Genomic DNA, 24,521 nt, shown 5'->3' on the forward strand with positions numbered 1-24,521 from the left:
CGAGCCCGTGCTTGCTAACTTCTTCGTGAGACAATGGATGACGAGTCATGTGCTTCCTCACTTTCGCTGTAAATTAAGTGGTCCCCAACGGCAGAACAGAGCCTACAGAAAGGCGTACGCGAACAATACCGGTGAGGTCAAGCCCAGTGTTGCTGGACTGCTCTTCCGTGCCGGAGCCCCGAATCATATGAAGGAAAATATTCATTTTCTAATTGCCTGTGCCACTTGGGGATGAAAAATTGTGTTCACTGTACAGCATGGAATGACGTTGCACTGTTACTTCGACACGTTTTTCGTGCCAAGTCTCCCTTTAAAGTACGCGCTGGTGGTCTTGTCTTTTGGGATTCAACACTTTCTACATACGATTCCTGGGCGTTGGAAGTTTCCAGTACCGACATAAGAATAACTAGTGGAAGCGAAAGGAATTTCCGCCTTCTCAAAAAATAACCCAAAGCCATAATGGCAGTTCCCTGACGATGCCTATGATGTTCCAGGACCTGAGCCGATTAGTGTGTTGACGTGCAGCTTCTCCATCAAGAAGCTAATGCTTGGTTGGACTAATTCAAGGTTTTAACACCATGTGTCGGTCATACCGTGTAGTAGGCCACTTTCAATCCCATGGAGGACCGCATAGAAAATATTTCCAGAGTTGGGAAGAGAGAATAACATTGAAAAGTGCTTACCTTTGTGCCCAGTTGGCAATCGACTTCATCAGCAACCCTGCGAGCCAGAGACATGGCAGCCACCCTCCGAGGCTCAGTGCAGCCAATTGTTCCTCCCTTTGCAATGCCTGCTTCATGCAAGTATTGCGCGATCTGAGTGGACTTGCCAGAACCTGTCTCGCCTGTCAGCACCACAGTCTGGTTCTCCTGCACAGTCTATGTTGCAAGCACCACACTTACTATCACACAAGCTAATTGCTATACCGGGTGTTTCAGTCAACTCCCCAGGCTGAATAATTCGTGAATGGGTGCACCGATTGAACAACTTTCTTTTTTACGAGTATCTATCCGGTACCACCTACGAGCTGAAGATTGCGTGAATGAGCAGGAAGCGCTCATTATTTAAATAAGAATTCAAATGTGTTTCGTGAAAAAATGTAAGCACGTGCCCGATTTGTTGGCAGATCTTTCTCTAAAAGGTGTCCACTGAAGTTCCCAAAAGGGGAAGCACCTGCTTTGGAAGTTACGTTTTTTCACGAAATTCATTTGAATTTATATAGAAATAATGAGTGCTTCCCACTCATTCACACAGTGCGCAACTTGTAGGTGGTATCAGACAGATACTTGTAAAAAAGAAAGTTCTTCGATTGGTGCATACCTTTGCGAATTTTAGCCCAGGGATTTAACTGAGACACCAATCTCTATCAATAACGGGGTACAGATGGATGCGAGAAAGTCCAGTCCTGTTGAAGGCAGCGCTGACTGCCAAAATGTCGACCCCTAACTACAAATCTATCTCTAGTTCCCCCTTAATTATTAATGTAATAAAAGTAGCAACTGTTTTTAACCCTTATACGGCTTCCCAAGTCTGTTCGTTACTCGTAGTCTATATATATACGTTACAAAATGGAGGTTCGAACGACCAGGATGTTGTATATAGATAGGGAAAAAAAGACACCAGAGACTGAAGTAGGGAGTGGGGGAATGTTATTTATTAAATTGGCATTTAAACTAAGGGTCTGGGGAAGTCTACGTTTCGGCGGAGGCTCCGCCTTCTTCGGGACTAAAACGAAAAATCCATGTACAATGTCTTTTAAAAGATTACAAAAGTGTCGTCACAGCCGGTACAATTCCACTGCGAGGCGGTCGTCAGTGAGTCATGTTCTGGAAGGTTTTGGACCCAGGAACCTTCCAAAACCTTCCAGAACATGACTCTGGCACAATTCAAGCATGCCACAATCCCAGCTGTGGACGGCCGTTTCAAGCTTTTTGGCTCTCATCGGCCCAGCGTAGGGATGTGACACGCTCTAGGGTCGGCACAAACACTGTGTCTCTGCAAGCATCAATGTTCCAGGTGTTAGCAACACCTCCGGAGGTCGCAGTGCAAAGCCAGTGAGTACAGATACAAATATAAAAATGAGCGAATGCTCCATGGCTGCACGTGGGGCATATGTTCGCAATTCAAGTCGACCCTTTTTTCATTTAACTTTTAATTTCTGCCCATTAAATGAACTAGTGTTTCTAACTTTCCTAAAATCTATTGTCTGCGCCTTTTTGGCCCACATGGTGGCTTAGAACCACAATGTTAATCTTCAGAGACAAGTTAAAAGTCGCAGATAGCAGGATAGCCCCGTCCACAATCACAAATCTCAAGTCGCCAGCCATCGGTGCACGCGGTCGCACGCGGAACGACACAATTTGCCGTGCCGTTTGCCGTTGCCGTGCCGTTTGCCGTTGCCGTGCGCCGTTGTCGTATGTGAGAACTAGGCTTAAAACTATATTACCTGCGCTTCCTTTACACTCCTCGTTGCACACTGATCATGTTTTGAAATGAAGTGTCGCTGACGACGTACATGGAGGAGGAGTGCATGTTTATCTAAGAACCGCACTCAATAATTGCGGAAAGAAAACACGTGACTTATAGCTTCCACGTATCCAGTGTTGTACATATCGCCGTTACAAGTAACGCCGTTACTGTAATCGATACTTTTCCGGTATCGGAGTGCGTATCGCGATACTTTTTAAAATTGGTATCGGAAGAGTATTTCCGTTACAAATTTATGGTAACGCGATCTCCGTATCGTTACCGATACCGATACTTTTTAGTGCCCCACCCTTTCTTCACCGACGACATTTCTCACTCTTGTTCATTGTCAATGGTCCGCCTAGCCCTCGACAAGAAGCCTGTGGACATGTCCAAGTGCTCCGTAACCGGAATTATAGAATTACTATACCAAACACATGTTCACTGCTTTTCTTAGAAACTGGAGAAAATAATCACAACAAAAGGGTTGAGGTCAACGAACAGAGGTCAAGTCATTGACAGTACGCTCTGGATTCCACTGCTTAGCTGCCGTGTCACACTGAGTCACGCTCACATATACTTCGGATAGGATTCCTTGGTAATCGGACTCCAGGGTGTGTGGGCCTGACACTAACGTAATTGTCATACTGGTCTCTGCCAACTGCCGGAGAGACCACGGCCTGAAAGGATGGCAGAAGACGAGTTCCAGAACGAGCTATTGATAAAAGTCTGCTGTCTTTTTACTGCAAAACTGTTTACGTAAGCGATACAGTATTTCTATGTTGCATCATCTTTGTGTTTCAAACAAAAGTATCGGGCAAAGTATCGCGTTACTTTTTTTTTAGTAACGGTAGCGGTATTCGTTACTTTAAAAAAGAAGTATCGTTATCGGTATTTCGATACTGTTTACTCAAGTAACGAGTATCGGTATCGCGATACCATATTTCGGTAACGGGTACAACACTGCACGTATCCGACTATGCGCACATTATCGCGGAGACCCCACAGTCAATGCACGGACTATATTCTCTGCTGGCGGAGGTATATGCCTGAGTGTCCCCATTTCGAGAGCAAAGGGAATGACTGTACACAAGGTGCTTCTGCAGGTTACAACTACCATGACAACAACGATGTACCCGCAGGCCGAAGTCACGCATGACGTTACATGCGAGTGGAGCGCAGGTTTCGTCGTCTGCTATTTCGGCACGTTTCGAGAAATTCCTCAAACGTCTTGGTTATTCCGAATGAAACTTTGACGGTTGTATGCATACAGTACTCGTGAAGCTAGTTTTGGTTAAGTTTCGGTAATCGCCCCTGCTGTGTGAGACCGCCCCTTTAAAAAGAAGAGGTGAGAGGGCCTCTTATCGTGTACGCTTTCGGCTATGTACTAAAAATCCGGCGATACCACCGATAGCGGTTCTAAACGGGTGCGGTTTTCCTCCTTACATGTCGCCTCCGACGCAACCTTGGGAAAGTCTGCACGTCTGCACTATGCAGCTGACGCTGTAAAAACCTTTTATGTATTTATCTTATCTTTTTTTTTTCTTTGCGGAACAGCAAGCCGACCTCCCCTTTTGGTTGACCTTTCCTCCTCTTTTTTTCTTTGTTCCGATAAAAACATCCCCTCTCTGGTCTAGAGCTATATCTACACGTACATTACTGATCAGAAATTACCACCAGCCACAGGCGATGACTGGACACCTTTCTAGAAGGTCCTACTTTGGGGCCTTCCCTTCCGTTTCGTTGCAATTCGCAAAAAAAACAAACAAAAAACTGAAGTTTATTTTGTTTTGCTACCTGGTGGATGAGATGAGTTTATATATATTTATTTGGACAGCATCTACATCGAGCTAGGCCGAGGTGGCAAGATTAAAACGTGTTCCATAGAAGTGAGCAGCACATAGACTACAGGGCATTTAAAGAGTGTACTGTCATCAAGCAAGAGAACTAGTTCTCTGAAGATTGGAAGAAAAAATCCCGCTGCAAGCGATCCTGCCCCGACGACTATCTTGTAGGCCGCGCATTCAAAGACGCGGCCCACCGGTGTTAGGTCGCGTTATCAAGTTGTTCCCTGTCTGGGTCTCTGTATTACTTTAGACGTTTTCGCTGATGACTCTCGAAACCTGCTCCTGCGTGGCCGATTTTTACTTCATTGATATTAGCCAGGACTCGAAACTGTTATTTTTTCGGGTTCGGTTCAAGTTCCGGTTCAAGGTTATTGGTTCGGTTCGGGTCCAGCGCAACCGCGTGCTGTGCTAATCAGTATGCCACATGTAAGAATTAATATCAGGTTCCGGCAATGGCTTTCTCCTTCTCCCTTCACCTCATAGGTACAATGAACTATGCAGTTCACAGCAGATAAAAGTGCTGGGAAACGGCGTACAGCTAGCATGCCCTTTGCAAAACGCTATCGCCAATTTCTACAGAAAATGACAAAAAAAGAGAGAAGAAAGAGGCCACGTTGTAGATAGGCGTATCCCAGAGTCCCATGTGCAGGCCAAAACGTTGCTCCCCATTGAAAAGAGGGTGCTGCTCCAGTGTTCCTCTCTACCATGGTCTGGGTCGGGACCACACGCCATCCTCTTTCCCGTAGTCGATAGAGGTCTGCGTTGCTTGTGGATGTCACTTTGTGAACTATTAAGATTTACGTCGCCTTCACACTGCGATGCTGAATGAATGCAAACAGCCGAGGCAAGAATGCAAAGTGTAGCTGTCGTGTAGGACAACTTTTTCTTCCTTTTTTGTTTTCGAATCGCAAAGGTGTACGGGGATGTCGTGAAGCTATTGGAGGTGAGGCTGTAGGAGGTGCAATGACTCACCACTTCTTGGTTTATCAATTTGTCCGCTCTATGAATTCGGCAAGATTCCGGGCGATGCAGGGAGCTGGTGCAGAGCAGTTGAGTGTGGAGGTATAGGTGTTTTTACCGTCCGGCGAACCGGTTACCGCATTATATTTTTTCGGTTCTGTTTGGGTTCGGTTCGGTAGAAAATGACTTTCGTTTTTTTGCAGTTTTCGATTACGGTTCAGTTCTGGTTTCCAACCCTGGACATTACTAGTACATTCCTATCAAAATTTTTGACATGACGTTTCCCTACACGGCAAATTTGTAGTTTTCCATTTTTTTGGCCAATTTCAATCATAGGGCTTGGTGATCTCCCGCGTGAAAAATCATTCGAGTTCAGGGCACTTGCAATAGGGCTTGTTGGGTCGCTGTTTTCTGCAGCTGTGGACAACGTTGGTGTTCACTTACAAATGGAATGATTGACCTGCAGTGCGACATACCGATATAGAACAAATTCGCTGACGGTGGTGCGGTTATGTTTTATTCTTACGTTACGAAAGTATCCAAAGATACGTATGTTGTCATAGAGAAACCTGTCCATGTTCGGCAAAACAGACGTCTAATAATTAGGGCATGCATTTTTAGGCATTAACAGGGGGCGCTCTTGACCGCATAGCACTAAAGTCCCTCGATCGCTCTTTGGGAAGTAGCGACAACCCTTCCCTCGCCCTCTTTATTTTTCTCCCTTTCACTCCTCCGCCCGCCGTGTTCTTCCCAGGTATCGACGCCGGTTCGGTTCGCTGATACATTGTCTTGCTAGCCGCCTGCTAATTTCACTTCAGCAGACCGAAATTTTGTGTATCTGCATGCGTTTTGAATGCTAGACGTCCTTGGCTTGTTTTTGAACTCCCAAATCAGAAGTAGGAGCATGCCGCTTAGTGTTACAGCATGACGAAGAACCATTTGGCTGTGCAGTGAAACGCTTGAATGAAAACCAAACGAAAACGTCTTCGAAGGAAGACTTCTCATCTATTTCTCGGAAGTGCTGTTTGCCAGTCCTGCACGACTCCGTTTGCTTGTTAGGAAGATAAAAAGACAAAACATCTGCACAAGCATGACCGATAGCAACTTAGCCTTTTCGTTCGTTTTTTTTTTTTTTTTTCCAGAATCAAACAAACTTCAACCTCAACTACACCAAACTTTTTTCATTTTCTGCACAGCGTCTTGTAAGGAGGTAGCTGTTCCAAGTAATGCCCCGGTTTACCGTAATTTTTCCCACTAATGTCCCTATGCCTGGCTACTATAATTTTCCCACCCTCAAGTATAAGGGAAAAAACACACAATTTGGATTTCCTGCTAACACAGCTGCAAGCCTCATGCTGACTAATTGGAACGGCCCTGAAAAGGGTCTTTTTTTCAGCGCGTGTTGTCATGTCAGGTTGTCACAATCGGGTTGTCTTCATAGGTAATCTTAACCATCTATAGGTGTTCTTATTAGGTTTTTGCCACCTCGTCATGTGAATGTCGTGTAACGTTAGTTTAATTATGTAAATTTTTGCGAGCTTAAGTCGGAAATTTGCCTAGTAAAGGTCACTTTTTTACCCCACCAATGTGAAGAGCGTGTCTAATTTAGTCAAATTAACAGGCACGGCTTATCACGTCCGACTTTCGCTGGGATAATGCTTTCCCTCTCCCAATTTTAGGAACTGTTATTTTTTCTACTATCACTCTGTGGGCTGGCTTCGGAACCTCCTTTCGTCGCACTCAGAGCGATTGCGCTCAAAAAGCCATCGCGCGCTATGGTCCGGTGCTCCGAAAAGCATGATATTCGGCTATTTTTTCCGATGGGATAGCTCGTGAATATCACTGTGAATTATCATGATTTTGAGTGAATTTGGCACGCTCTTCATATTGGTGAGTTAAAAAAGTGACCTTTACTTGGCAAATTTCCGAGTTCAGTTCACAAATATTTACATAATTAAACTTGGAGTACATGACATTCACATTAGGAGGTGACAAAAACCTCATAAGAACAAATGCTGTTGACCGCATGACTCTAGGTGGTGTAGTTTTTTTATCATAATTCAATGACACGTTTTCTGGGACACCCTGTATATATCTGTTGGCCGTGTGATAAATGGTTTCTCGAATTCTTTAACACGTGGGGAACGTCAGCAGAGAAGTAGAGACGGCGGCTTGGGTCACAAGGATGAAGACAATGACACTGGTGCTTTTCGTTGGCTTGAAGTTTTTTCCTCCAATCTTGTGCAGCCACGCCTTCCGCCTTGCTACTTCTTTACTGCTTTTCCCCATTGGAACGGCAAACATTGCCTGTCCTGTTTCAGGACGACTATTGCACCCGAAGGCACAGCAGCCAGTCATTTTCAGTCGGTTATGATAGGCGATTCAACGCGATAGTTCGGCCTTCAAAAACTACGCGCAAAGAGCACGAACGCACGAACTGAGCGAGGAGCGAACTTGGGAAGATCATGGCGGACGGAAGCAAAGCGACACGGCGGACGTGGCGCAAACTACCACGTGAGCACCTTCGACCAACGAACGCTCCCTGTCGGCGCCGCAAGGGTTGTCGCTACTTCTCAAAGAGCGATCGAGGGACTTTACATAGCACCAGAGTGCCAATCATCATCGCGGATGATATCGCTCTGTCTCTCAATAAGCCGAGAAAGGGGGTGCGCCACATTTTATGTATCAACATTCCTTCCAATCGGAAGATAAAACAATACGGTTCTGAAGGTTGGTTGGCCTAGAATGGTTTATCCAACGAAGAGCGCTACCTGTTTGTGCCTAAAAATCTGGGCCCTACTACTACTACTAATAATAATTCTCGGTCTTACGTCGCAAAACAACTGTGTCAACATAGAGGTCTGGGAACAGGTGTTTTCTGCTGTGATGAACCTGAATATCTCGAATGACATCACCATCTGCCCTGATTTGTTGAAAACGGGAGGCGTGCACCTTTTTTGTGACACTCACGCACTACATAATTGTCACAGACCCCCCAGGTTTTCAACAAATCAGGGCAGATAATGATACCATTGGAGATGTTGGTCGGCTAGGAGCGTGCTATACGGTGAAGCTCATTTTTAAGGGTTGAGTATCATGTATGAAGCAGTCACTCACTGGTGTCTGCGAGGCAATAGTTGCACATGTCCCATGCATTGAACAAGAACAACAAATAAATTGTGACTATGGCCTGGGGTGATTCACCACTGGAGAGCAGTACACTACCCCATTACACGCGACGCATCAGATGTGACCTTTGAGAATGAAGTTGCATGCACTGAAGTATAATACCAGACTGACCTTGATGATTTGGTCTTTGTAGGGAAAAATGGGCAGTGCTTCTCTCTGCTTCTGGATCTCACTCCTACTGTACACTGGCACGTGGGCCACATCCCCGTCATCAAGAAACTGTTCGCCAACATCCCGTATGCTAGTAGTCCTCATGCGACGCAACAAGGCCTTGAACGGGTCCCCTGTGAATCCATGGCAAACTTTCACACACTGAGACATCATAACACTTCTAAGTTCTTCTTGAGATGAATATACTCACCGGTGATTTCTGATCCCGCCATGTCCGAGTCTTCCCTCTGCCATATAAAGAAAGAAAGAAATTCGTTTAAGCAGAATGTCTAGCAAATTGCAATCTTTAAATTCCCTGACTTTTCCAGGTTTCCGCGGACTATTTCGAGAGAATTCCCTGACCACGATAAAGGGACACATCTTTCCCTTGCGTCTTTCCTCAGACGCCCCCTACACTGCTGTAACGGCGACCGGGTGACGTCAGACAAGATAGCTGCTCTCTAGGAAACTGACGTATGGGTTGCGGCGCATATCGGCGGGCTATGACGTCCCCGCACTACCGTATTGGTTGCGGAGCATATCACTGGGCGCGGGCACAACGCCCCCACACTACTGTAATGGCGACCGGGTGACATCAGGCAAGATAGCTGCTCTCTAGGAAACTGACGTATGGGTTGCGGCGCATATCCGTGGGCTATGACGTCCCCGCACTACCGTATTGGTTGCGGAGCATATCACTGGGCGCGGGCACAACGCCCCCACACTACTGTAACGGCGACCGGGTGACGTCAGACAACATAGCTGCTCTCTAGGAAACTGACGTATGGGTTGCGGCGCATATCCGTGGGCTATGACGTCCCCGCACTACCGTATTGGTTGCGGAGCATATCACTGGGCGCGGGCACAACGCCCCCACACTACTGTAACGGCGACCGGGTGACGTCAGACAAGATAGCTGCTCTCTAGGAAACTGACGTATGGGTTGCGGCGCATATCGGCGGGCTATGACGTCCCCGCACTACCGTATTGGTTGCGGAGCATATCACTGGGCGCGGGCACAACGCCCCCACACTACTGTAATGGCGACCGGGTGACATCAGGCAAGATAGCTGCTCTCTAGGAAACTGACGTATGGGTTGCGGCGCATATCCGTGGGCTATGACGTCCCCGCACTACCGTATTGGTTGCGGAGCATATCACTGGGCGCGGGCACAACGCCCCCACACTACTGTAACGGCGACCGGGTGACGTCAGACAACATAGCTGCTCTCTAGGAAACTGACGTATGGGTTGCGGCGCATATCCGTGGGCTATGACGTCCCCGCACTACCGTATTGGTTGCGGAGCATATCACTGGGCGCGGGCACAACGCCCCCACACTACTGTAACGGCGACCGGGTGACGTCAGACAACATAGCTGCTCTCTAGGAAACTGACGTATGGGTTGCGGCGCATATCGGCGGGCTATGACGTCCCCGCACTACCGTATTGGTTGCGGAGCATATCACTGGGCGCGGGCACAACGCCCCCACACTACTGTAACGGCGACCGGGTGACGTCAGACAACATAGCTGCTCTCTAGGAAACTGACGTATGGGTTGCGGCGCATATCGGCGGGCTATGACGTCCCCGCACTACCGTATTGGTTGCGGAGCATATCACTGGGCGCGGGCACAACGCCCCCACACTACTGTAACGGCGACCGGGTGACGTCAGACAACATAGCTGCTCTCTAGGAAACTGACGTATGGGTTGCGGCGCATATCGGCGGGCTATGACGTCCCCGCACTACCGTATTGGTTGCGGAGCATATCACTGGGCGCGGGCACAACGCCCCCACACTACTGTAACGGCGACCGGGTGACGTCAGACAAGATAGCTGCTCTCTAGGAAACTGACGTATGGGTTGCGGCGCATATCGGCGGGCTATGACGTCCCCGCACTACCGTATTGGTTGCGGAGCATATCACTGGGCGCGGGCACAACGCCCCCACACTACTGTAATGGCGACCGGGTGACATCAGGCAAGATAGCTGCTCTCTAGGAAACTGACGTATGGGTTGCGGCGCATATCCGTGGGCTATGACGTCCCCGCACTACCGTATTGGTTGCGGAGCATATCACTGGGCGCGGGCACAACGCCCCCACACTACTGTAACGGCGACCGGGTGACGTCAGACAACATAGCTGCTCTCTAGGAAACTGACGTATGGGTTGCGGCGCATATCCGTGGGCTATGACGTCCCCGCACTACCGTATTGGTTGCGGAGCATATCACTGGGCGCGGGCACAACGCCCCCACACTACTGTAACGGCGACCGGGTGACGTCAGACAACATAGCTGCTCTCTAGGAAACTGACGTATGGGTTGCGGCGCATATCCGTGGGCTATGACGTCCCCGCACTACCGTATTGGTTGCGGAGCATATCACTGGGCGCGGGCACAACGCCCCCACACTACTGTAACGGCGACCGGGTGACGTCAGACAACATAGCTGCTCTCTAGGAAACTGACGTATGGGTTGCGGCGCATATCCGTGGGCTATGACGTCCCCGCACTACCGTATTGGTTGCGGAGCATATCACTGGGCGCGGGCACAACGCCCCCACACTACTGTAACGGCGACCGGGTGACGTCAGACAACATAGCTGCTCTCTAGGAAACTGACGTATGGGTTGCGGCGCATATCCGTGGGCTATGACGTCCCCGCACTACCGTATTGGTTGCGGAGCATATCACTGGGCGCGGGCACAACGCCCCCACACTACTGTAACGGCGACCGGGTGACGTCAGACAACATAGCTGCTCTCTAGGAAACTGACGTATGGGTTGCGGCGCATATCCGTGGGCTATGACGTCCCCGCACTACCGTATTGGTTGCGGAGCATATCACTGGGCGCGGGCACAACGCCCCCACACTACTGCAATGGCGACCGGGTGACATCAGGCAAGATAGCTGCTCTCTAGGAAACTGCTGTATGGGTTGTGGCGCATATCCGTGGGCTATGACGTCCCCGCACTACCGTATTGGTTGCGGAGCATATCACTGGGCGCGGGCACAACGCCCCCACACTACTGTAATGGCGACCGGGTGACGTCAGACAAGATAGCTGCTCTCTAGGAAACTGACGTATGGGTTGCGGCGCATATCCGCGGGCTATGACGTCCCCGCACTACCGTATTGGTTGCGAAGCATATCACTGGGCGCGGGCACAACGCCCCCACACTACTGTAATGGCGACCGGGTGACATCAGGCAAGATAGCTACTCTCTAGGAAACTGACGTATGGGTTGCGGCGCATATACGTGGGCTATGACGTCCCCGCACTACCGTATTGGTTGCGGAGCATATCACTGGGCGCGGGCACAACGCCCCCACACTACTGTAATGGCGACCGGGTGACATCAGGCAAGATAGCTACTCTCTAGGAAACTGACGTATGGGTTGCGGCGCATATCCGTGGGCTATGACGTCCCCGCACTACCGTATTGGTTGCGGAGCATATCACTGGGCGCGGGCACAACGCCCCCACACTACTGTAACGGCGACCGGGTGACGGCAGACAAGATAGCTGCTCTCTAGGAAACTGACGTATGGGTTGCGGCGCATATCCGTGGGCTATGACGTCCCCGCACTACCGTATTGGTTGCGGAGCATATCACTGGGCGCGGGCACAACGCCCCCACACTACTGTAACGGCGACCGGGTGACGTCAGACAACATAGCTGCTCTCTAGGAAACTGACGTATGGGTTGCGGCGCATATCCGTGGGCTATGACGTCCCCGCACTACCGTATTGGTTGCGGAGCATATCACTGGGCGCGGGCACAACGCCCCCACACTACTGCAATGGCGACCGGGTGACATCAGGCAAGATAGCTGCTCTCTAGGAAACTGCTGTATGGGTTGTGGCGCATATCCGTGGGCTATGACGTCCCCGCACTACCGTATTGGTTGCGGAGCATATCACTGGGCGCGGGCACAACGCCCCCACACTACTGTAACGGCGACCGGGTGACGTCAGACAACATAGCTGCTCTCTAGGAAACTGACGTATGGGTTGCGGCGCATATCCGTGGGCTATGACGTCCCCGCACTACCGTATTGGTTGCGGAGCATATCACTGGGCGCGGGCACAACGCCCCCACACTACTGTAACGGCGACCGGGTGACGTCAGACAACATAGCTGCTCTCTAGGAAACTGACGTATGGGTTGCGGCGCATATCCGTGGGCTATGACGTCCCCGCACTACCGTATTGGTTGCGGAGCATATCACTGGGCGCGGGCACAACGCCCCCACACTACTGTAACGGCGACCGGGTGACGTCAGACAAGATAGCTGCTCTCTAGGAAACTGACGTATGGGTTGCGGCGCATATCGGCGGGCTATGACGTCCCCGCACTACCGTATTGGTTGCGGAGCATATCACTGGGCGCGGGCACAACGCCCCCACACTACTGCAATGGCGACCGGGTGACATCAGGCAAGATAGCTGCTCTCTAGGAAACTGCTGTATGGGTTGTGGCGCATATCCGTGGGCTATGACGTCCCCGCACTACCGTATTGGTTGCGGAGCATATCACTGGGCGCGGGCACAACGCCCCCACACTACTGTAACGGCGACCGGGTGACGTCAGACAACATAGCTGCTCTCTAGGAAACTGACGTATGGGTTGCGGCGCATATCCGTGGGCTATGACGTCCCCGCACTACCGTATTGGTTGCGGAGCATATCACTGGGCGCGGGCACAACGCCCCCACACTACTGTAACGGCGACCGGGTGACGTCAGACAACATAGCTGCTCTCTAGGAAACTGACGTATGGGTTGCGGCGCATATCCGTGGGCTATGACGTCCCCGCACTACCGTATTGGTTGCGGAGCATATCACTGGGCACGGGCACAACGCCCCCACACTACTGTAACGGCGACCGGGTGACGTCAGACAACATAGCTGCTCTCTAGGAAACTGACGTATGGGTTGCGGCGCATATCCGTGGGCTATGACGTCCCCGCACTACCGTATTGGTTGCGGAGCATATCACTGGGCGCGGGCACAACGCCCCCACACTACTGCAATGGCGACCGGGTGACATCAGGCAAGATAGCTGCTCTCTAGGAAACTGCTGTATGGGTTGTGGCGCATATCCGTGGGCTATGACGTCCCCGCACTACCGTATTGGTTGCGGAGCATATCACTGGGCGCGGGCACAACGCCCCCACACTACTGTAATGGCGACCGGGTGACGTCAGACAAGATAGCTGCTCTCTAGGAAACTGACGTATGGGTTGCGGCGCATATCCGCGGGCTATGACGTCCCCGCACTACCGTATTGGTTGCGAAGCATATCACTGGGCGCGGGCACAACGCCCCCACACTACTGTAATGGCGACCGGGTGACATCAGGCAAGATAGCTACTCTCTAGGAAACTGCTGTATGGGTTGTGGCGCATATCCGTGGGCTATGACGTCCCCGCACTACCGTATTGGTTGCGGAGCATATCACTGGGCGCGGGCACAACACCCCCACACTACTGTAATGGCGACCGGGTGACGTCAGACAAGATAGCTGCTCTCTAGGAAACTGACGTATGGGTTGCGGCGCATATCCGCGGGCTATGACGTCCCCGCACTACCGTATTGGTTGCGAAGCATATCACTGGGCGCGGGCACAACGCCCCCACACTACTGTAATGGCGACCGGGTGACATCAGGCAAGATAGCTACTCTCTAGGAAACTGCTGTATGGGTTGTGGCGCATATCCGTGGGCTATGACGTCCCCGCACTACCGTATCGGTTGCGAAGCATATCACTGGGCGCGGGCACAACGCCCCCACACTACTGTAATGGCGACCGGGTGACATCAGGCAAGATAGCTGCTCTCTAGGAAACTGCTGTATGGGTTGTGGCGCATATCCGTGGGCTATGACGTCCCCGCACTACCGTATTGGTTGCGGAGCATATCACTGGGCGCGGGCACAACGCCCCCACACTACTGTAATGGCGACCGGGTGACGGCAGACAAGATAGCTGCTCTCTAGGAAACTGACGTATGGGTTGCGGTGCATATCCGTGGGCTATGACGTCCCCGCACTACCGTATTGGTTGCGAAGCATATCACTGGGCGCGGGCACAACGCCCCCACACTACTGTAATGGCGACCGGGTGACATCAGGCAAGATAGCTGCTCTCTAGGAAACTGCTGTATGGGTTGTGGCGCATATCCGTGGGCTATGACGTCCCCGCACTACCGTATTGGTTGCGGAGCATATCACTGGGCGCGGGCACAACGCCCCCACACTACTGTAATGGCGACCGGGTGACGGCAGACAAGATAGCTGCTCTCTAGGAAACTGACGTATGGGTTGCGGTGCATATCCGTGGGCTATGACGTCCCCGCACTACCGTATTGGTTGCGAAGCATATCACTGGGCGCGGGCACAACGCCCCCACACTACTGTAATGGCGACCGGGTGACATCAGGCAAGATAGCTGCTCTCTAGGAAACTGCTGTATGGGTTGTGGCGCATATCCGTGGGCTATGACGTCCCCGCACTACCGTATTGGTTGCGGAGCATATCACTGGGCGCGGGCACAACGCCCCCACACTACTGTAATGGCGACCGGGTGACGGCAGACAAGATAGCTGCTCTCTAGGAAACTGACGTATGGGTTGCGGTGCATATCCGTGGGCTATGACGTCCCCGCACTACCGTATTGGTTGCGAAGCATATCACTGGGCGCGGGCACAACGCCCCCACACTACTGTAATGGCGACCGGGTGACATCAGGCAAGATAGCTGCTCTCTAGGAAACTGCTGTATGGGTTGTGGCGCATATCCGTGGGCTATGACGTCCCCGCACTACCGTATTGGTTGCGGAGCATATCACTGGGCGCGGGCACAACGCCCCCACACTACTGTAATGGCGACCGGGTGACGGCAGACAAGATAGCTGCTCTCTAGGAAACTGACGTATGGGTTGCGGTGCATATCCGTGGGCTATGACGTCCCCGCACTACCGTATTGGTTGCGAAGCATATCACTGGGCGCGGGCACAACGCCCCCACACTACTGTAATGGCGACCGGGTGACATCAGGCAAGATAGCTGCTCTCTAGGAAACTGCTGTATGGGTTGTGGCGCATATCCGTGGGCTATGACGTCCCCGCACTACCGTATTGGTTGCGGAGCATATCACTGGGCGCGGGCACAACGCCCCCACACTACTGTAATGGCGACCGGGTGACGGCAGACAAGATAGCTGCTCTCTAGGAAACTGACGTATGGGTTGCGGTGCATATCCGTGGGCTATGACGTCCCCGCACTACCGTATTGGTTGCGAAGCATATCACTGGGCGCGGGCACAACGCCCCCACACTACTGTAATGGCGACCGGGTGACATCAGGCAAGATAGCTGCTCTCTAGGAAACTGCTGTATGGGTTGTGGCGCATATCCGTGGGCGCGGCTATGACGCCCCCACACTTATTGATTGCGGAGCATATCACTGGGCGCGGTCACGACGCCCCCACACTACTCTAATGGCGACCGGGTGACGTCAGGCACGATACCTGCTCTCTAGGAAACTGCCGTATGGGTTGCGGTGCATATCCGAGGGCGCGGCTACGACGCCACAGCACTACTGGTTGCGGAGCGTATCACTGGGCGCGGCTGAGGCCCCGGCACTACACTCTTAAAAATGAACTTCACCGCATAGCACGCTCCTAGCCAACCATCATCTCGAATGATATCGTTATCTGCCTTGATTTGTTGAAAACAGGGGGCGTACACCTTTTTGTGACACTTATGCTGTTCATAATTGTCACAAAAAAGGCGTACGCCCCCCGTTTTCAACAAATCAGGGCAGATAACAATATCATTCGAGATGATGGTTGACTAGCAGCGTGCTATGCGGTGAAGTTCATTTTTAACAGTGTACTGTAATGGCGACCGGGTGACGTCAGACAAGATAGCTGCTCCCTAGGAAACTGCGGTACGGGTTGCGGCGCATATCTGTGGGCGCGGCTGTGACGCCCCCGCACTATTGGTTGCAGCGCATATCGGTTGGTGCGGCTAGCTATGACGCCCCACACTGTGCACCAACCGTTGCCGCGAATAGGATTACCGCATCTGATTCGAAGAGAGAGGGGGCGTACGCCTTTTTGTGGCAATTTGGTTATGTATAAATGGCCACAAAAACGCATACCCCCCCCCATCTGTCTCCCAATCACAAGCGATAACTATATATCATTCGCGGCAATGGTTGGCGCACACAGTGCTTTGTAGTGAAGTCGTGTTTTTAGAGGGCACAGTTTATGAAATGTACCGTCAAACAAGTAATGATTAAAAGGAAGATAAAAGGGGTATCGTTTGGGTACTCTCCCTTTTTTATTCGGCAATGTCTTCTTGCTGCATGCGGACATCTCCACGAACATCTCGGCCGATAATGTCGCTCGCGTGCAAAGCTTCATCACAGAGCACGATGAAAGCAAACCATTAATTGTACAGACTCCACTATCACTCTTGATCAGGGGCGGTCCCACCGAACTATTTTTTTTCTTGGGGGGGGGGGGAGGACGACGTCTGCGAGCGTATATCCAGTCGCTATCCATTTGGGTGCGATTAGAGAAGGGGTTCTGCACACGTGCTCAACCTTTTCTCGCAAGAAATCCTATCACTGGTAATCCATTTTCGGTCCCATTTAGATCGCTCTCCTTGAGAGTGTCACAGGGGAAGAGACGAAAACTGGACCAGGCTATGCGTTTGGGGCGGGAGGGGGGGGGGGCGGGCGTACCACTGCTCTTGATTTGTGGAATGCGCGGGGCGTACCTTTTTGTGGCAATTAACATTTCTGTGTGTCACAAAAAGGCGTACACCTCCCGTTTTCAACAAATCAGGGGAGAAAACGATGTCACTCGGGCTGATGGTTGGCTAGGAGCGTGCTACGCGTGGTGAAGTTTTCTTTCTTTTTTTCCTGAGAGCTGGTGCATAGCACGCTCTGCTACAACCATTACTCCCAATGACAGGGTTATCGCTTCTGATTCGAAGAGACAGGGAGGCGCATGCCTTCTGGTGTCAATTATCATATATCAAAATTGACACCAAAAAGGCGTACGCCCCCTCTCTCTTCGAATCAGATGCGGTAGCCCTATTATTCGCGGCAACGGTTGGTGCTCAGTGCGGGGGCGTCATAGCCGCGCCCACGGATATGCGCCGCAACCCATACGGCAGTTTCCTAGAGAGCAGCCACCTTGCCTGACGTCACCCGGTCACCATTACAGTAGTGCGGGTACGTCGTCAACGCGCGCGCCCAGTGATACGCTCCGCAACCAATAGTGCGGGGGCGTCATAGCCGTGCCCACGGATGTGCGCCGAATCGGAAGCGATAAACCTATCATTCGTGGCAAGGGTTGGTGCAGAGCGTGCTAGGCGGTGAAGTTCTCTCTTTAGAGTGCAGAAAGCCGCCTTTTAAACGACACCTATAGTTTTAATCAACCGCTAATATGAAGTATTAACATCCCGACCCGTCTTTACTGGACATGCAGTTCCTCTCATTCGCCTTCGATGTATCCCGAGTATTCACGTGCCCAATGTGCCCCGCGTACCCGCTAAACCTAAGGTAGCGCGGTCGCTTCTTCAGGCCTCGCCTCCAGAATGAATGTATGGGACTAAATGCGTGCCACGAACAGACGAAGGTACGTAATCTTTGTCCTCGACTTTTCTGTGTCAAACAGAAAAAGAATGAAAGGAAAATAAAATAAATAAACCCGAGGGAGTCCGAGGGAGGGAACTAATCCTCCCAAGCAGCACAGCCGACGGGGGAAGCTCGGCGTGGCAACGGGACCACTGGCTCAGAACTGAAACAGAACTGAAATCTACACCGGAATGCGTGGAGGACATGTCCGGAAAGAGTCGGGAGCACGGGGGAGTTCCGGGAATCCTGGTCGGGCCTTTGTCTTTGTTTAAACAAAACAAATTACGTTATACTTCACCCTCGGGAGAAAACGTGCCCATATGTACTTCCTCTTAAATGTAATTTATTTAGCATGCTGTTCATAGACAACAGGAAATATGCATAAACCCTCGAGTCTGAATTCTTTCCATAAAACTAAGAAACAGTCAAAAGCGGAACCATGTAACTTGTAATGTAAGAGTTCCTGCCTGAACTCTTTCAATCCAAGCAGCCTGAGGCACGCCCCGCGGCGGACTCAGGAGGCGCCAATTTCCAAAAGAAACAAACAAATATGGTTGGTGAATTCGGAAGGTTCGATTCGCCGTTTTGGACACTGGGATACGAATTCCACAATCTCCGATCCCTGTCTATAAGATTCGAGGATTCGATTGGCCTATCCGTCCTTAGAAGTAATTTGAAGAGTGAGTGCTAGTTATAACCCCCCTAACTAACCCGTCTCCAAAGACACCATTCTGTGCATGACACCATGTAATTTGTTGAACACAGGAGGCGTATCGTCTTTTCTGTTACAATTGTTGTAACTGTATTCGTATTCGCGACGTATTAATTTTCGAGATTTTCGCAATCGCTAAAAATTAAGAAAAACTGTACTCTCGAACACAGCTTGACGTTTATCCCGCGAGGGGAAAGTGACTCGGAATCGCGAAATTAAATATTCGCGAGTAACTTCGCAAATACCTTAATGCGCGATTCGCGAAAGTTAATAGATCGCGAAGAAAATACGTTTACAGTATGTGCCGCATAATTGACACAAAAAGGCGTACGCCTCCTGTCCTCAACAAATCCGGGCACAGAACGATGCCATTCCAGATGATGGTTGATTACGGGGTGAAGATGCACGGAACACTTAATGGCATTAAATGGAATGGTAGATCAATCCGTTTAAGTTTGCTTTGTGGCTAGTGTATTACTGCCAAAAGGCACTTCAGTTAAGATACTGTGAGGAGGATCACCGATCGCAATCATCCCCATCGCTCTGACCATCGCACGAGACCGCGCCCAATTCATTCTGGTCTCGGTTTCCATTGGCTTCCATCCTTTCCGGCTGACTACATAGACTACACCTGTCTCGGCTTTCTGCCTAACAATACTAATCAAAGAGTGATAGTAAACGGTAGGAGCAACTTTATTTACACATGGTAACAAGACTTTTGTGCACGAGACTGCCACTCCTTCAGGTTACCTTCAGTTACCGTAACCTGAAGAAGTGCAGTCTCGTGCACGAAAGTCTTGTTACCATGTGTAAATAAATAAGTTGCTCCTACCATTTAATATCACTCTTAGATCTACTCATCACCGGCAACTTGACATCGCCTCATTTTTCTGCCGTCGTATCTTCTACTAGTAAATACTGCCTTTTAAAAGTGTTTCCAGTTACTCCCCAAGAGTGTTTATGGGGGCAGTCGTACTCGTTCCAGTCCACTTCATAACTTTAGTTTCATTTCATTTCATTCCTCGTGGACCCCAAAAAGGCGTAAGCCCCCCTCTCTCGTCCAATCGCAAGCGGTAACTCTATCATTTGTGGCAATGGTTGGCACACAGAGTGCTATGCGGTGAAGTCCTGTTTTTACAGTGCGCTGACCACAGTATCGAAAATATCCCACGCGAAATAGTGGAGTAGTTTCACTGTTATTCGATGGATGGAATGCATCATCAACAATTCAACATCACTCAACCAGAGCGCGACCTCGAGAAAAGGAATGCCGCGACAGTGCGGACGCCTCACAGAGTTGTGGAGCCGTCTGGACTAGTCTGGACGGCGCCTCGGCGCCTGTCTGAGCGTCGCCCTCGCACTCCTCCGCTTAGGGAGAAACGTCAGGCATCCTCTGCAGCTGCGGAAGAAGCGATGACCTTTAACATTCGTTTGTTTTATATCTGACCACTTCAATGGGGAATCACATCTTCAGAAATCTAAAGGCTATTTTCGTTCGCACAAGACACGTGAACGCTCTAAACTATTATCATAAGATTGGTATACTGGCTTGTTCTCTTAGCTTTTCTCTAGTCAATGACGTATTTTTTTAGAGGACAAGGTTGAGCCGTCGATTTTTAATAAATTGAAGTTTGGTGCGTCTCGAACCTGTGCTGCCATCTCGATAGAGTGCCGCACACTAAAATATTTGCGAATTCGAACTCAATACAAATCAACGGATAGTCCTGGAATTCTACAAAATGTGTCATTGACGAGAGTAAAGCAAGGAGAACACGCCAGTACTTCTGTTTTGACGATATTTTTCGCCGTTTCTGAGAGTTGTGCGAACAAACTTTCTCTGTTGTCTTGCGAAGACGTGATTCCCCCTTAAGGACAAAAGAATTAGCCAAATAGGTTGTCGGCCGATGCCGAACATACACTCTTAAAAATGAACTTCACCGCATAGCACGCTCCTAGCCAACCATCATCTCGAATGATATCGTTGTCTGGCCTGATTTGTTGAAAACGGGAGGCGTACGCCTTTTTTGTGACACTAATGCTGTTCATAATTGCCACAGAAAAGGCGTACACCCCCAGTTTTCAACAAATCAGGGCAGATAACGATATCCATGTCCGTGTCATCCAGCTTCAACGATGATTCGCAACTGTTACTTCACACCTGATATAGCTTGCTTGTTGTTGTTTTTTTCGACGTTTCTTTTTTCTTTACTAGACCTGGTGTAGCTTGTCGGGCAGTGAGCGGGCTCACATCTCAATTTTTTTCTCCTATCATCATCATCGTCAGCTTTCTTACTTTATAATCTTACTTCACAATGGCCACAATATATCACCTCCCGTCTATATGCACACATTACAGCAATACCAAACAACCCCTCTAATCGCTCTCTAGAATCAACTGTCCGCATGCTTAACTTGTGTGGCAGCAGTGTTGGCTTTCGTCCTGAATATGATATAATAGTTTATCTCCCGACGTTGAAAGTACGTCCAGCCAGTGCCCTCCCCCCCTGAGTGTCGCAATCCACACTCTTAGACATGCTCTTAGAAATTAACTTCACCGTATAGACTCTTTTCATCTGACGTCACTGTCGCAGACGGCATAGCCTTTCCCCCTGCTTGTGGCAGCCATACTTTTGTGCATGGCGCGGGCACGCTACCAGCTTTAACTGTGGTGCGAGCGCGTGCGAAAACAAAAGTATGGCGGACGGAATGAGGTCAGTGAAAAGGGTCTATAGCACTTATGATGTTCATGATTATTACAAAAAAAAAGCGCACGCGGCATGCCTTTCTTTTTCAACAAACTTGTGTAGATAGCGATATCATTCGAGATGATGCTTGGCTATATGACCGTGCCATGCGGTGAAGTTCATTTCTAAGAGGTGCCGTGCCGGCTGTGCTGTCTGTAGTTTTTCCTGGGACGCTTCCAGAGACGCTTCCTCAGACGCTTTCAGACATATGTCGGTACAGTTCCCTTATAGAAGCCGGCCCAGAATGCACATTTCCCCAGGGCGTTAGTCGCGACGTTACCCACCCCTGTGAGGCCGAAAACCTTTCACCAGCAGCACCACCTCACTTCTAAGCGTGCACCCATCCGGTCCTGATCCGCGTTCTTCACGGGCTTGCATCATGCAGGGACGCGTCTAGAAACTCTGTCAGACGAGCGTTTTTGGTTGGTAAATTATTAACGTTCGCGCCATCTTTACAGTTCTAATACCCCAAATTCAACAATATTCAGAGTACGAGTACCTCACGAGTACAAAACGAGTACCTCGCTCAAACACATATGAAAGATTACAGCATTAGTTTAGTACGTCAATGCGAGCGAATACACTGAATCTTGACCACAACATCAACAAATATATTCTGACGATGAAGCGGCGAGGTGACGACAAATTTTAAATATAGAACCCAGGAACTAATCTTTCCGCCTACAATCCTTATAGTTGAACATCGAGAGGAAGCTCCTGGAAAGTTTCTTCTTGTAAATATTTTATCGCAAAAACGCCAACTGAAAATAAATTCACTCACCTTCTTTGTCAATACTGCCGAAACACGGGCGTCGAGTACTCGCTGTAGTGCAGTATACAGTATTTCAATACTCACTGTTGAGCGTCACTACCACCCACGTTCGCGCTAAACAAACAACTCGCCACTTTCATTTTTTGAACAATGACAATGCCTCCTCCTGCTCGCAGCTCGCAGCGAAGCGATCGCAGCGCCCGACGGCTACCGTGGTGAAATACGAGTATTTCAAAATTATGAACAACAAAGACGTATTTTTACAAATCGGAACACAACAAGACCTGCAATTATGGAATGTTCCTAATGTTCAAAGGAATGTAATCAATCTTATTCCACACACAAGTGAAGCGGTATTACAGTCGCTTGCATTGAATATAGTTTCGGAATTCATGGAGAGCTGTGAAAGCAGCGTGTTGAAGAGAGGCTAGGTGTCCTCCGAGGGGGTGTAGGAAAAAATGGTCCCGCAGACGCTTGCGCGGCCAAGAATACAGCGGCATAGTTGTGGATAGCTGATGAAAGGCATCACAGCCGACGGAGTGTTATCATTGGCCCTCCCGATTTGTTGAAACTCGGGGATGTTATTTTTTTTTATGCGGTAATGGAGGATGGATTTTACACGCCATTCAATAGTAACATAAAACGATGTCATTCGCTGAACTAGTTCGCTAGCGATATCGTTCACTGGATGATAGTATATTTCTACTGTTGGTCAGCCATGGGTTTTTACAATTGTCCCCTGCATGTTTTAAAAGAAAGAGGGAAAAGAAGCACGCCTATAGGCGGAGTGCGCCGGTCCACCAGAAAGAGGGAAAAAGCACTGGGGAAGCTATGGTGTGACGTCACGTGCAAGCCATGTATAAGCTATATACACCCACTCATTCATTCTTTCATTGCCCCTTCATTGCAACTCCGCTTCTGCTGAAGACACGGTTCTTCGACATAGAAAGTATGAGAGAACAATGGCAAAATTTTTCTCAGACGTACCATAGGAAAATACATACTAGCATGAGTCAGGAACTACATCCCAGGACACCCACGTATAGCGAGCGTGAAGTCGGAGCCTCATGAGTTTTATTTCATTGGTATGAATACAGAAGGTAACGTTCCATTTTGCTGACTACTCTAATACTTCGTTTTATAAAACAACGCTGGTACCATTTTTCCAACCTATCTGCGGGAAATACCAAGGAGGTAGCAGGACCTTGGAGAATCACTCCATGTCATAGTCACGATTTATTTGTTGTTGTGGTTGTTGGAGAATCGCTTCTTAATATTGTCACACTGTGTGTACTACGCAAAATAAAAAAGAATGAGAAAGGGGAAAAGAAAGAACAGATTAACAATACAAGCGGTGCGAATATAACCGCTTTTACGTTCTTCATTGAATGGCTGCAGATATTTAGTTACGGGTGTAATATGTGGCAATATTGTTCTTCTACGCTTCGTAATTCTATTTAGAATTTATTGTTTGATACTTCTCCTTCAAAAGCGTGTTCAGCATTAATAGAAAAACGCACTTTTTTTTTGGCTATTCCTGTTCTTGCGACGACCTCTCAGTTACTTTTCATTTTATTTTTGTATTTGATGACTCCATTCCCTGTAATGCTCTAAATACTAAACTCTAAAAACAGAGCTTCACCGCATAGCACGCTGTGCGCCAACCATTGCGATGAATGATAGGGTTATCGCTTCCGATTCGAGGAGAGAAGGGGGCGTACGCCTTTTCGTGGCCATTTTGATATATGGTAATTGCCACAAAGAGGCGTACGCCTCGCTCTCTCCTCGAATCAAAAGCGATAAACCTATCGTTCGCGGCAACGATTGGCGCACTGCGTGGAATGCGCGGTGAAGATGAGGCAAGCCTATCCTGCCATTACCCCCCCCCCCTCTGTTTTTAGAGTGTACACTCTTAAAAATGAACTTCACCGCATAGCACGCTCCCAGCCAACCATTATCTCGAATGATATCGTACGTTATCTGCCCTGATTTGTTGAAAACGGGAGGCGTATACGCCTT

General features: G+C 49.6%; 1 protein-coding gene across 1 annotated transcript in view; it reads right to left on the bottom strand.

Annotated features, from left to right (window-relative positions):
* LOC135366484 (ATP-dependent RNA helicase DHX8-like) overlaps positions 1–8,851 on the bottom strand; it is a 67,023-nt gene extending 58,172 nt beyond the window's left edge. The window contains exons 1-3 of the mRNA XM_064599196.1: positions 8,824–8,851; positions 8,574–8,746; positions 684–878 (exon numbers count right to left, since the gene is read on the bottom strand). Coding sequence (XP_064455266.1) covers positions 684–878; positions 8,574–8,746; positions 8,824–8,845 — 390 coding nt within the window. The 5' untranslated portion in view covers positions 8,846–8,851. The remainder of the gene's footprint in view (positions 1–683; positions 879–8,573; positions 8,747–8,823) is intronic.
* Between the last annotated feature and the right edge of the window lie 15,670 nt (positions 8,852–24,521).

This window comes from Ornithodoros turicata, chromosome 8 (assembly GCF_037126465.1).
Source record: "Ornithodoros turicata isolate Travis chromosome 8, ASM3712646v1, whole genome shotgun sequence".
NCBI lineage: Eukaryota > Metazoa > Arthropoda > Arachnida > Ixodida > Argasidae > Ornithodoros > Ornithodoros turicata.